General features: G+C 33.8%; 2 protein-coding genes across 3 annotated transcripts in view; one reads left to right on the top strand and one right to left on the bottom strand.

Annotated features, from left to right (window-relative positions):
* The window catches only part of LOC145242083 (uncharacterized), a 38,487-nt gene extending 37,019 nt beyond the window's left edge, over window positions 1–1,468 (bottom strand). Inside the window, exon 1 of one of the 2 annotated variants that reach the window (XM_080104997.1) lies at window positions 641–1,468. The gene's annotated coding sequence lies outside the window, so the exon portion shown is untranslated. Of the gene's footprint in view, window positions 1–404; window positions 614–640 lie in introns of those variants that run through there. The other variant, XM_080104996.1, reaches the window with a different exon arrangement.
* Window positions 1,469–1,811: 343 nt separating this feature from the next.
* The window catches only part of LOC145242762 (uncharacterized), an 83,656-nt gene continuing 72,449 nt past the window's right edge, over window positions 1,812–13,018 (top strand). The window contains exons 1-2 of the mRNA XM_080105901.1: window positions 1,812–1,946; window positions 11,004–12,395. Of these exons, the coding sequence (XP_079962027.1) occupies window positions 11,103–12,395 (1,293 nt within the window). The 5' untranslated portion in view covers window positions 1,812–1,946; window positions 11,004–11,102. The remainder of the gene's footprint in view (window positions 1,947–11,003; window positions 12,396–13,018) is intronic.

Raw genomic sequence — 13,018 nt, 5'->3', positions numbered from 1 at the left:
AACCCCCATAAAATATACAATAAAACATTTTTTTTTTAATGTTAGCAAAACAAACAGTAAAATAAAGTATAGTAAAAAAATTTTTTTAGTATACAACTTCAAAAGGGTAAAAAAAAAAAAATAGACTTTTTAGAATTTAAAAAATAAAGTTTTTTAAAATTATAAAATTAATTTTTCGGAAAATAATGTAATTTTTTTTTTTTTTTTGAAATTAGTGTTATTTTTTTTTTTTTCTTAATACGTGTTATAAATATATTTTTTTAATGTAATTTTTTTTTTAAACACATGAGTAAAAAAAAAAGGAAAGAAAAAATAATAACAATTCTCATTATTAGCAGTAATAGTAGTAATAAATAAATAGTAGCATTTTTGTCTTTGTCATTTCTTTTTTCTTTTTTACTTACATTATTATTTTTTAAAAGAATGTGTTTTTTGGGGGGGTTGTTTAATCTCTCCTTCCTCGACATTAACGGTTGCGATTATTCGTCCCGACCTAAAATCAGCATTCCGTATTATTATTACACGACGACCGACCAACATCTTGTTTTTTCTGGGATGGGGGAAAATCTTATTTTTTGTCTTTTTTTTTTTTTTTTGGTAGAAAAAAAAAATAATAATAAAAATAATAAAGTTAACTTACCTTTCTTTATGTAATCGTGTGTGCGTGCGTGTGTAACAGAGGTTAAGTGAAAGGTAAAACGAAAGTGAAAGGGGGAGGGATACCCTACAAAAAACTCAACTGAGGAGTGGGGAGAGGAGAGTTTGGATTGTTTTTTGGGAAGAGGTCGTAAAAAAGTAAGGGAGGAGTAAAGACACGTTAAGATGGACAGAGAGGGGGTAGAGAGAACATCGCCTGAAAATCGATAGCGTAAGGAATTGGACTGTAGGAGAAGGAGTGTGTGAAACAAGGAAGTTAAAAAAACAAAATTGGAATGGATGTTTTTTGTCAAAAAGAGGAAGAATAAAGAAAGGAAACGGGGAAGGGGGGAAGACCTAAAATAAGACTACAAAGAATAAGGAAGAGGAAATAAAATATTACTTTAGGATAAAAAATATTACTAATAATTAAAAAAAAAAAAAACACTGACAAATGTTTTTTAATAATAATAAAAAAGAATAAAATATATATTTGTTAAAAAAAGCTAAAAGTTCAACATTGAAATAAAAAAAAGTCTCTAGTAGTAGTTTGGTTCACTATTTAGAGACAGAGAAGAAAGAAAAATGAAAATTAGTTTGAATTCCTTGAAAAAAAAATGTGCTAAAAAATAAGATTGAAAGAATAAATAAGACAGTAAGAAAAAAAAGAAAAGAAAAAAGAAGTCAGTTATAGGTACATCCTGATGATTGCGTTAATAATAATACAGCAGAAGACAGAGAGGGGGGAGCAGACAATAAGCTAATGAACATAATATAGAAAGAAAGAAGGAAGGAACAAAAAACAAGTGCGAGGTGAACAAAAAAACAACTTAACAAAAAAGGAACGAAAATTTAATAAAAGCAAACCAGGAAAAGATAACCCGTGGTTTAACACAAAAAAAATAAAGGATTAGCTCCCTTTAGAATAAGTTAACTATTTCAAGACGCATCTTCGAATCTAGTTTTTAATATTGTATATATACTTACATTAATTAAAACTAAATTTACTTTAAATAAAAATATATATTAGAAAAATATAATCATTAAGCTATATATTTGCTGATTTGTGCTTCTTTTTATATAATAATCTATGTTTTATTTATTCTAATTCTACCTATTTTATTTTATTGCTATATATACGTATATAAACAAATAATATATATATTTATATATATATATATTATTTTTTTATTTACTATTATTAATATTACTTTTGATATTACATATTATTATTACTGTTGTTGTTATTATATCGGTGTCTTCTCTACGAGTTTTACCACTTTATTTGGCAATCTAATGAGGATTTCTAAGTAAGTGAGATTTATTGCCGTTACAAAGCTTAAAAAAAAAAAAATACCGAAAAGAAGAAAATGGTCAAAAAACGAAAAAATATTCGAATTATTATTTTGTATTTCGATTTTCTTTTAAGTTAAACAAAATTAGGTGAACTTAACGAAAAAGGAAAACACTTTAAGAATAAGGATCTTAAAAAAAAAAAAAAAAAAAAAGAAGAAGAAATGAATTATGTTTTCTTTATAAATAAAATAAAAAGAATACACGAACACAAAACGCTAAAAACAAAACAAAACAATATATTGGAATTTAAAAAAGAAAAAGATTTAAAACTATATTAAAACTCTGGTAAGCATTTGTTTTAGCACTTAATTAATTATATTAACGTTATTTTTATTTTTGATTTTTATTTTATTCTTAAACAGTATTTGTAAAAAAATATTTGGTCTTTTTAACGAATAATTTATAACAGTTCGGTTAGTTTTTTTCATTTATCAGTAAAAAAACAAACATTTTCAAATCATTTTGTTTCATTGTACATACTAAAATAGATAAATCAATATAAAAAAAATTAGAAATTAAATATTTAAGTCTGCAAACTTTTTACATTTTTAGTCGATTTTACTTTTTATGTAAAAAAAAACAAGATGACGTGTTTTTATTTTAATTCTTTTTTAGCGCAAATAATGTATTTACAAAATCATTTTCACAAATTAATTTTTCAATTTTTCATTAGTTTTAAAAATTTCACCCATAATAAATTAAAAAGTTGTTTAACAGGACAAAATTGCCGCAAATGTTTGAAATTGGTTAAATTTAATTTTTATTAATAAAATCTAATTTAATATGCCAAGTTTTCAACGAAATCTAACTTAAAAAAAAAAAAACCAGTTTATCTATCTATTAAAAAAAAGAATCCCAAAAGGAAAAATAGTATATAAACAAAAAATAAAAAGGTACCCATGCAGCACTGAGAGTGATCCGTGCTGAAATAATAACGTTATTATTTAAAAGGCCATTCTTAACATGGGGAGAGGAGGGTGTTTTGTACCTATTCTGTACTTTAACCTCACAATTGAATAATGAAAAAAAAAACATCATAAAACTTTAATTAAACTTGGAAATACGATTTAAAAAAGAGAACGGATCGGATCGATCACTCTCTGCATTTAGCACCAAAATAAAGATTTATCCTAATAAAATTTCAAATGAGAAATAAAAACATTTAAATAAAATTAGTGCAGACTGCAGAAGTGATCATATGGATATATATTTTTTTGTTCACCAATAAATTATTATTTTCTATTAGCTTGAAAGGAAGTGAAATACATTTTTTTTGACAGTTTGTCCCCCCCCCTTTCTCCAAAAAACAAAAAAAAAGCGTTGGACATTTATTAATTTTAATTTTCTAATTTACCCGGTTTTGCCCGAGTGGAGGGAAGAAAAGGGCATTTTTTAACAAGAGCCAAACCCCACAAAAGAAAAAAAAAAAAAATAGGGTGGCGGCAATATATATATATATATATATATATATATATATATATATATATATATATATATATATATATATATATATATGTGTGTTTGTTTTCGCCACTGTTTTGTTTTGTTGTCTTGTCTTTTTCCAAAATACCAGAAAAAAATAATGCAAAATATTGTTTACTTTTATTATTAATTAATTTTATTTCAATACATATTGGTACATGGGCACCCAATGATCTCCGTGGCGTACTTTGAAATAAAATTCTGAGTTAGTCGCGGAAATGGCCGAAGCAGTTTACTATTTGATAGCCGAAAAAAAAAAAATGCAAAAGGCAGACGACACCAAGCATACGAAGGGTTCAGGCTAAATAAAAATGGTACTTGTGCAGTTTTTATAGATCGCGCTGATTGAAATAATATTATGTGAAAGCCATTCTTAAAGGGCAGTTGTTAACTATTCTGTACTTTTACCTAACATTTTAATAAACTAAAGATACGGTAAAAATTGAATTTAATTTGCAAAAACCTATGCAAAAAATAGCACTTAAACGTACCGTACACCACCAGTACCACTAGCCTTAAGTCTTTTTTTATGAAAAAGGTTGTCATTGATGGACGTACATCAAAGCAGCAATAGCAGCATAACATTAATGCGGGAGTGTCTCAGGGGTCGATCCTTGGACCACTATTATTCCTGATATTCATAAACGATATCCCTGATAATATTGTGTCCGAGATGGGTATATTTGCTGATGATACAACGCTCTTTAATATGCAGGAGGGAAGAACGGGTTACATAAATTTAAGACAATGGCAGAAGTACATAAGTCTAAAACAATGGCAGAATCGTTAGAAAATGACCTCTAGACCATAGTGGAATGGGGTCACAAATGGATGGTAACATAAGCTCTCCTTTAACAATTACAAGACGCCTCTCCAACCACCAATATCTATGACAAATAACACCCTACCTGAGAATTCTTCTTCCAAACTCCTCAGCCTAACATTCACGGCAATATGAACTGGAACAAATACATTGAGGACATTGCAAAGGTTGCTGCAAAGAAGGTGGGATCTGTCTATTGAATTAGAAGACTATTCACACCTGAGAGTATCCTGTACAAGGCCACTATTCACCTATGCATGGAGTATTGTTGCCACCTCTGGGCTGGTGCATCTACCACTAGCCTCTCTTGGACCCTAGTTATTAGGGTCCAAAAAAAGAATAGGTCCCACTTGGTCAACTAAGCTCCAACACCAGTCCCATCACCGTAATGTTGCATCTCCATGTCTGTTTTACAAATATTTTAATGGACTGTGCTCTGATGAACTCATTGCACTTGTGCTCCTTTAGCATACGTATCCCCGACAAACCCGCTTAGCAACAAAATCTCACCCCTTCACTGTTCAAGTCCCTAAATACAAGAAAGCTTTCTACTCTAATAGTTTCTTCCCTCGAACAGCTAGACTTTGGAATTCCCTTCCTGCTACTTGCTTCTTTGGCTGTACTGATATGCTGAAGTTTAAATGTAATGTAAACCAACATCTTGTAAATCTTTCCAAGGCATGGTCCCAAAAAGAAGCCCCTTATGTCCAAGTGACGATATACCTTGTTAGAGGTGAATGTGAGTAAAAAAAAAAAAAAACTGATAGTATTCAAACATATCTTGTTGATGTGTGATCGTGTCAATAAAAGTGAATAAACTGAATCCATTACAAAACAGGAGACTTTGTCGGTTTGGTCACATTGAAAGAATAGATAAGAATGCTTCAGTTAATAGATGTAGATCAGTTGGGGTAGCAGGATCAGTTGGCAGGAAAAGACCAAGGAAACCATGGGAGGAAGTGAAAGGGATTGCTTTGAGAGAAAGAACAATAAATAAACTATAGCTTGAAAGTCAAATCCTAAAAGCCATCCAATGCATGCTCACATGTAAAATGAACGTTCCTATTTATTTGCCTCCCCACAAGGGCAGATTTAAACACAAGGTCGTTTTTAATGTTGGGGAAAATCTAAATCCATGAAAAGGCTGATTCTGAATTACAACAAAAATAAAAATTGTTTCAGTTTAGAAGAACTTTACTATAATTGACCAAGGACAAAATATACTAAGCATGTAGTATTCAAACAGATACTATACTTTATTCATAGCTAAAAGGCCAAGGAATGTATGTAAAATGGACGTTAAACAAAATATGTTTGAATCAACAATGACATCCAATAGTGTTTTTACATATTACCTCTCACATGTACTATGAAAACCCAAACACAACATTTTCTTTCTCTTTTTTCTGTTTTTCTACAACCCTCACCATACATGTGAACATCGCAACCCATCGTAGACTCTTTGGGACATAGAGACTCTCAGCAAGTAGTACACACATGACGAGAGACAGTCAGGAAATACTGTACGTCCATCAAAGCAGAAACACACAGTTCACCAAACACACATACACACACTTTCACTACTAAAGAAAACAGATGCAAACTAATATACATGCACATCTACAATGCCTATTGCTTTTTTTTTTTAATTTTTTTTACATAGGCATCACAAGTTATCAAGGCCCAGAGGCCACTCGAAGATAAGGGTTAAAGAGTGTACAGTAGAAATTGGACAATATAGTAACCGTTAGTAATGGAGATTCAGTAAATTTGTTAACTTATATGGAACGGCTCATCAAAAACTTGTTTATGTTAGACTTGAAGAGAACCATATTTTAGTCAGCTGGAAAGCAGAAAAACGAAAGACAATTTCACAGGCGTGCAGTTCTAAGAAAGAAGCTTTGCTCATGGAATGTACGTTTAGGTTTAGGAACAGATAAAGAGTGGGAGAAATTAGTGATAGTGTTTTCTGCTAGACGGGTGTTTCTTGTGAAAGTTTGGTGAGGGGGGACCGTAGAATAGAGATCAGCCGAGCACCTGCCATGAATATAACGATAAAGCAGAGACAAACTCGCAACATCTCTTCTGTGGGAAAGAGATTGCAGGGAAAAGAAAAGGACACCCCCCACAAGGCTACGAAGTCTATTTTGAACTCTATCAAGGCAGGATAAGTCCTTTCTAGCAGCTCCTGCCCAGATGTGGCAACAGTACTCCATCCTTGGACGTACCTGGCTCTTATATAGATAGAGAATTGCATCAGCAGTGAGATATCTACTGGATCGATAGAAGGATCCCACCATTTTTCCAGCGGCCTTAGCAATGGATTTAATGTATGTGTTCCATTTAAGATCAGGAGTAAAGGTCAAGCCCAGAAGCTTGTCAAAACATGACGCCTCCCCAAGACGAGAGCCATTCATTTCAATTGATGCCAGATAGGGATCAGAGCGTTGATGATATAAAGATAGAAGCTTAGTATTAGATGCATTAAAAATAACAAGCCACCTCTTTCCCCATTGTACAACTTGCTCAAGATCAGAGGAGAGAGAATCAGAGAGAACTTGGTCGTTTACAGTCTTAGATGTGCTACCATAGATAGTAGTGTCATCAGCATAGATGTCTACGAATGATGTAAGGATGTTATTTGGAAGATCATTAATATAGATCAGGAAGAGAGTTGGACCCAGGATGGACCCCTGAGGGATTCCAGCATGAAGAGTTTCAGATTTCTGCCCATCAACTACTACTCTTATGAACCTATCAGAGAGAAATGATTTAATAATTGAGAAGACATTTCCAGCTATACCGTAGCTGGAGATCTTGTGAAGTAAACCTTTATGCCATACCTTATCAAAGGCCTTTGATATGTCAAGAGCAATTGCCCTAGAAAGGTAGCCTCCATCGAGAGATTCGCTAATCCTATGAGATATAACTGTAAACACATTTGCTGTAGATCTAGCAGAACAGAAACCATATTGTGTGTCACTAAGAAGGTTATTTTTGCTGAGATAGTTGATTACTTCTGTATTTAACACAGATTCCAGCAACTTACTCATGACGCACAGGAGACATTGGCTTGTACTGTGAGGGAGATGAGCGATCACCTGAATTCTTAAATACGGGGCATACTGATGAGATTTTCCAGGGTTACGGGAAGCAATTCTCCTTAAGACAACATTTAAACAGTTTTGTAAGGATGGGCGCAAGTTCTGGTTGAAGTCTTTTGAGTACTATAATTGGAATACTGTCAGGGCCAGTTGCTTTACTGGAATGAAGGTTTTTGATTAGCTTGGCAACATCACGTACAGATATTTGTATCTCACATAGCATGTTTTCTGATACAGGAGGAAATATTGGATGTTGGCAGCCTTGGCCGCAAAGGTTAGAATTAGCTGCAAAGTTCTTGGCAAAGAGTTTGGCTTTGTCTGATGCTGACGAGATTACTTCAGGTCCATTTATGAGAGTTGGGAGAGAGCACACTCTGCCACATGCAAGCAAACTCACACGGCAATAGCCAAAACAAACATGTACACAATTACTCCTTACAAACAAAACAATTTTTTTTCACCAAGAACATTCTCGTACATTATGAGCGCCCTGTCTTTATTAATTAACCCTTTCTTTTTGCATTGTCTTAATAAGTTGTCTATAACATTAATTATTTTGTATAGATAGCCTTTGTAATTTTTTTATTTTGAAAATTACCTGTATTCTAACAATGATTTTTTTCCCCCCGTTATTAAGCCATAGCAATAAAATCAATAGCAATAGACAGAGGCTACTAAGCTAATTAGTAAACACATAAAACTTAGGAATGTCATGATAGCCAATATAGAACTCCAAAAATGTGACAGTGATACATGTTCATTCACACAATTCTGAGACTGCATGTTCAGACCTGCAGAACACAATGCGAAAGGAGATCACTGGTACATCTTTGAGCAAACACTGGTGTGATTATGGAGAGGGTCTGATGTGAATGCATATCGCAGCAGGTCTGGTCTGATCAGATGCAGCACAGGGCAATATTTAAGCATTGCAGTAGAGCAAGAACCATGAAATAATCTGCAGACAACAAAAGCAACTGTTACATTCTAGTGAGTAGACAGCAGATCTAATCCAAACAGATTATATACTCCAGAGGGAAGAGGGCCGCGGCAGGGAATATATAGTATATATCTACTGGCACAATGCTGTAGATGCTCAAGAGACAGAACAATTTGCCAATGCAGTGAACACTAGGGACCCATATTCCAAGTGGGGACATAAAGCCTAGTCAGCAAATGATGATATGAAAAATTTTTTTAAATGCTGCCAATGAATAAAACACGATTAAAAACTTAGGTGCTTCTGCAGAATAAGAGATTTCAAACAAATGCATTCTAAATAAAAACACTGCTACAGACTTATGTGTCTTGTGGAAATTACTAAAAATTCCAAAATCTGATAAATTAGCAAGATAGTTAATAAGTAAAAATAAAATTTATCGAATTATAAAGTTTTATCATGTTTGTTACTCTTGAAGAGTTCTTAAAATTTCCATAGGAAATAATTGACCATTTGCAATGAGGGAGGGTAGCAAAAAATCGTTTCTTCATAATGATTTAGAAAAGCATGCATGCGCGAATGACCTTCTTTCCTGAATTGGTTTAAATAGCCCAAAAAATGACGTTACTTTGCTGATTACATTGTGGAGCAGTGGTTATTGAGTTCGCGTTGTAAGCTTCAGGTTTCATGTTCGCGTCCACATAAAGTACTTTTTTTTTCCCCGATTTTTAAAAAAAGTTTTAACATTTAAATAGGGTTATTTATGCCATTTTTTTTTTCGCTTCTTCTTTATTTTCATAGCTTTATTTTTCTATCACGTTCGAGCCCATGTAACAGACTGCTTTTTTTTTTTTTCCAATTTTTAAAAAAGTTTTAACATTTAAACAGAATTATTTATGTGATTTTTTACCACTCGTTTTATCTCTACTTTTATTTTTCCATCAGGTAGCCATGCTCTTTTTTACGCCTGTTTCTTGCTCAATATCCTTACTACACCACCTCGCCACACCCAGGCAACGCTGAGTACCCCTGCTAGTTTTGTTTATAAGGAAAGGTTGCTTTGCTAGAAATAAAGATTTTTTTGTATTGAACGACGAAATCCATCTTTTGAACATTTTCATCTCCAACAATCATTTAACTATGAATAACGGTTGAATATGCATAATAAATTACAGATTTCACACATCTAAGAATTGGTTATTAATCAATGCTTGGTAATCCATTGATTCATTTCGAAATTGTCAGACAGCTTCATGACAATTTAAGATATTGTTATTTCTTCAGTCGTTTACAAAACTTTTTGAATGCATTCTAAGAACTCATCTGCCATTTATTTTTAGGCCAGTATATCTACACATTACCACTCCAACCATCTATTAGCAGGTGCTCCAAAAGTCATCCCGAGTCTTCCACAAGTTGGTCGATGTGTAATCCTTATTCACTTGCCCCTACACAAGGAAAAAGTTAGAGTCTAACTTAGACACAGTTCAGTATTTAATGTGGGGCAATGTTTAGCTCCGCCTACCCTGATACAGAAAGGAAAGAATAAAAAAAGATTGGAATAGTGCATTATAACCAAAAGGAAGTATCACCACGGTAGTAATACTAGTTAACCAGTAGTTGGAGAGAAAGAGAGAGAAATAGCATTCAGAAAGAGACTAATTTTGGATTTTGCCTTTTATATATATATATATATATATATATATATAATCAAATAAGAGACGTGTTACATTTAACACTTTAAAGCCAAATAACAACGCAAATTTTTTTTTAACCTTTATAAAATAAACGAATGTTTATTTTTAAAGAGAGAGATATATTTTGGAGATATACACTCCTTTTTCAATCTGTATATATATATATTCTTCATCATGATGTTTAATGGAAGAATTTTAAGTTAAGTGGACTTAACTTAAAATTCTTCCATTAAACATCATGACGAAGAATAAGAGGGAAAAAAAAATATATATATAAAAAAAAATATATATATATAAAAAAAAAAAAATATATATATATATATATATATAGATTGAAAAAGGAGTTTATATCTCCGAAATATATCTGTCTCTTTAAAAATAAACATTTGTTTATTTTATAAAGGTTGAAAAAAAAAAAAATTTGCGTTGTTATTTGGCTTTAAAGTGTTAAATGTAACACGTCTCTTATTTGATTTTCAAATTTCACTCAATGCCTTTAACGGATAAATCTACCCAGACTTATATATAAACTGGATTTGCAAACTCACATTTTCCTGATTTAAACAATTTAATGGGTTCATTATCTAATAGTTTATTCCATTGGACTACTAGACTTTGGAATTTCATCCTTGTTCCCTGCTTCCCTGACTATACTAATCTGTAGAAGTTTAAATGTAATGTGAACAGACATCTCACTGCTCAACTCTCTACAATCCCCTATGTCCTAAGCAGCAATGTGGGTAAAAAAAAATCATGGATGCATCTTTCTCTCTATCCATATCTACAAAATAAAAAGAAAGAAACAACAAAATCTGGATGTATTACTTTTAAAATCATAACAATTAACTTTGGTATATACTATTTATTATTTGTGTTTAATCAATAAAAAGGGGTTGATATGCATTAAATTGTGTATATTTATAATTAGATAACATCTTTTCTTTTTTTGTCTTTATTTTTTCCAGGTTAAAATTTGTTGTAAATTCCAAAGGTCAACATTGCAAAACTACGTCCTTCCTCTTTTGCTGCATTCCTCTTGCCACCACAAATAAAAGGAATACGCAATGGAAAAGACGACAGGCGTAAAAGCCAATAAAACATCAGTTAATGGCAGTGCTTATCACTTGCCATCAGCTTCATCGCAGAAAGTGAGCAGCTGTCAGAAAGACAAGTTCTACCAACACTCAGGTGACGCGTACGGCTTTCAGACGACCACCCCATTACCACAGATCGGGGAGTCCATGTTCCCGACAGATGAATACATGAAGTCGTTAGCTCAACCATGTTATGTCCCAGTACTACCCACTGCTGTTGCTATGGCTGTTAGCATGGACAAAGTTACGTATCCGTGCGACATCGGGCAGAAGTCGAATACAATTCAGCAGTTGCAGCCACAGCGCCAGCAGAAGGCCCTAGAGACGCAGGAGAAAACTGCGGATTTGCAAAATCATAAATCCGATCCTTCGTCTGCCCGACCGAAAGAGAAGGACCGAATGAAAGCAGAAGACGAATCGGATGAAGAAGAAGAGGATGAAGAAAGCCGGTTGGAGTCGAGATGCTACAATTCGAACTCTGCACTGGATATGTCTACGACATCGGCATCGTTTAAGCCCTCCGCAATCAACAAGCATGCATGTGGCGAAGGGAAACTGCTCACGTGTGATTTTTGCGGAAAGTATTTTGCGCAGGATTACATTCTTCAAATTCATCGACGGAAGCATACTGGGGAAAAGCCATTTCAATGTGAGATTTGTCAAAAGCAATTTGCACGTCGTGACACGCTGCAAGTTCATCACAGGACGCATACTGGTGTAAAACCCTATCGTTGTGACATCTGCTTGCAGCAATTTGCACAGCGGGATTATTTGACAATCCACAAACGGTCCCATACTGGAGAGAAACCATTTCACTGCGAGTTCTGCATCCAACGGTTTGCTCGGAAAGACACGCTGCAAATCCACCGTAGGATCCACACTGGCTTGAAACCGTTCCATTGTGACATTTGCCAGAAGGATTTTGCGCAGAGCGACAAACTGCAGACGCATCTCCGGACGCACTCACGGCGCAGGAGCTATCAGTGCGACGTCTGCCTGAAGTCGTTTGCACAGCGCGATTACTTGCAGATACATGCACGTGTGCACTCAGGTGAGCGTCCATTCGAGTGCGATTTTTGTGCGCAGAGATTTGCACGCAAGGACACGATGCAAGTGCATCGACGCATGCACACAGGGGAGAAACCCTTTCCTTGTGAAATTTGCGGAAAGAGATTCCCGCAGACAGACAAACTTCGTCGGCATCAAAAAACGCATCCAGAATTGCGTGCCGTAAACCACCTCAGAAATGGCAACCAGCGATATGTATAACCCAGCGGTAAGTTTCATGAAGATATTTCTATGATTACTTGTACTTAGTCTATCGATAATAATAATGTCTACTCACCCATTGTTACAGGGAAAGGGCTGTCTCCTTCCCGTCTAAATAAGAAGAATACTAGATAAGTGAAAATGAGATTAGGATAAGCCTAGAATTGAACCCTATAGGGAAGGTTAAGAAATGGAATGTTAGAAATTTAGTCTATTGTTAAATTCTATTAGAATTGGAAAAAGGGTTGATTGTCCATTCTTTTAGAAACCAGAATATTAAAAATGTCAGCTGAAAGAATGAGCAATGCAAATTAAAAATATATTGTTAAAAAATAGTTTTTGTTTGCCAAAAGTGTGTTTTGGACAAATATATGCATAGCCACGTGAAAATTAGTCACGTTTGTAAACACACTTCTGACATCATAGACAAAGGAGATTTCTTCATATAGGATTTTATGGGTTCAGATTTTAGTCAGTCAGCAAGAGAGAGAATAAGAGTCAGTTAGTCAGCCAAGAGTTGACATAGTCAGTTGGAGAGAAGAGTCCCTTAGAGGCGAAGGGTAGAAGATTAACCATGTAGATACAAGTGGAATTCCTGACGTCAATCTACCAGCCGA

The sequence above is a fragment of the Euprymna scolopes genome, chromosome 21 (genome assembly GCF_053919585.1).
Source record: "Euprymna scolopes isolate OS-2025 chromosome 21, ASM5391958v1, whole genome shotgun sequence".
NCBI classification, from domain to species: domain Eukaryota; kingdom Metazoa; phylum Mollusca; class Cephalopoda; order Sepiida; family Sepiolidae; genus Euprymna; species Euprymna scolopes.
The sequence above is the reverse complement of the archived record's forward strand: the minus strand, read 5'-3'. Positions and strand labels throughout refer to the sequence as shown.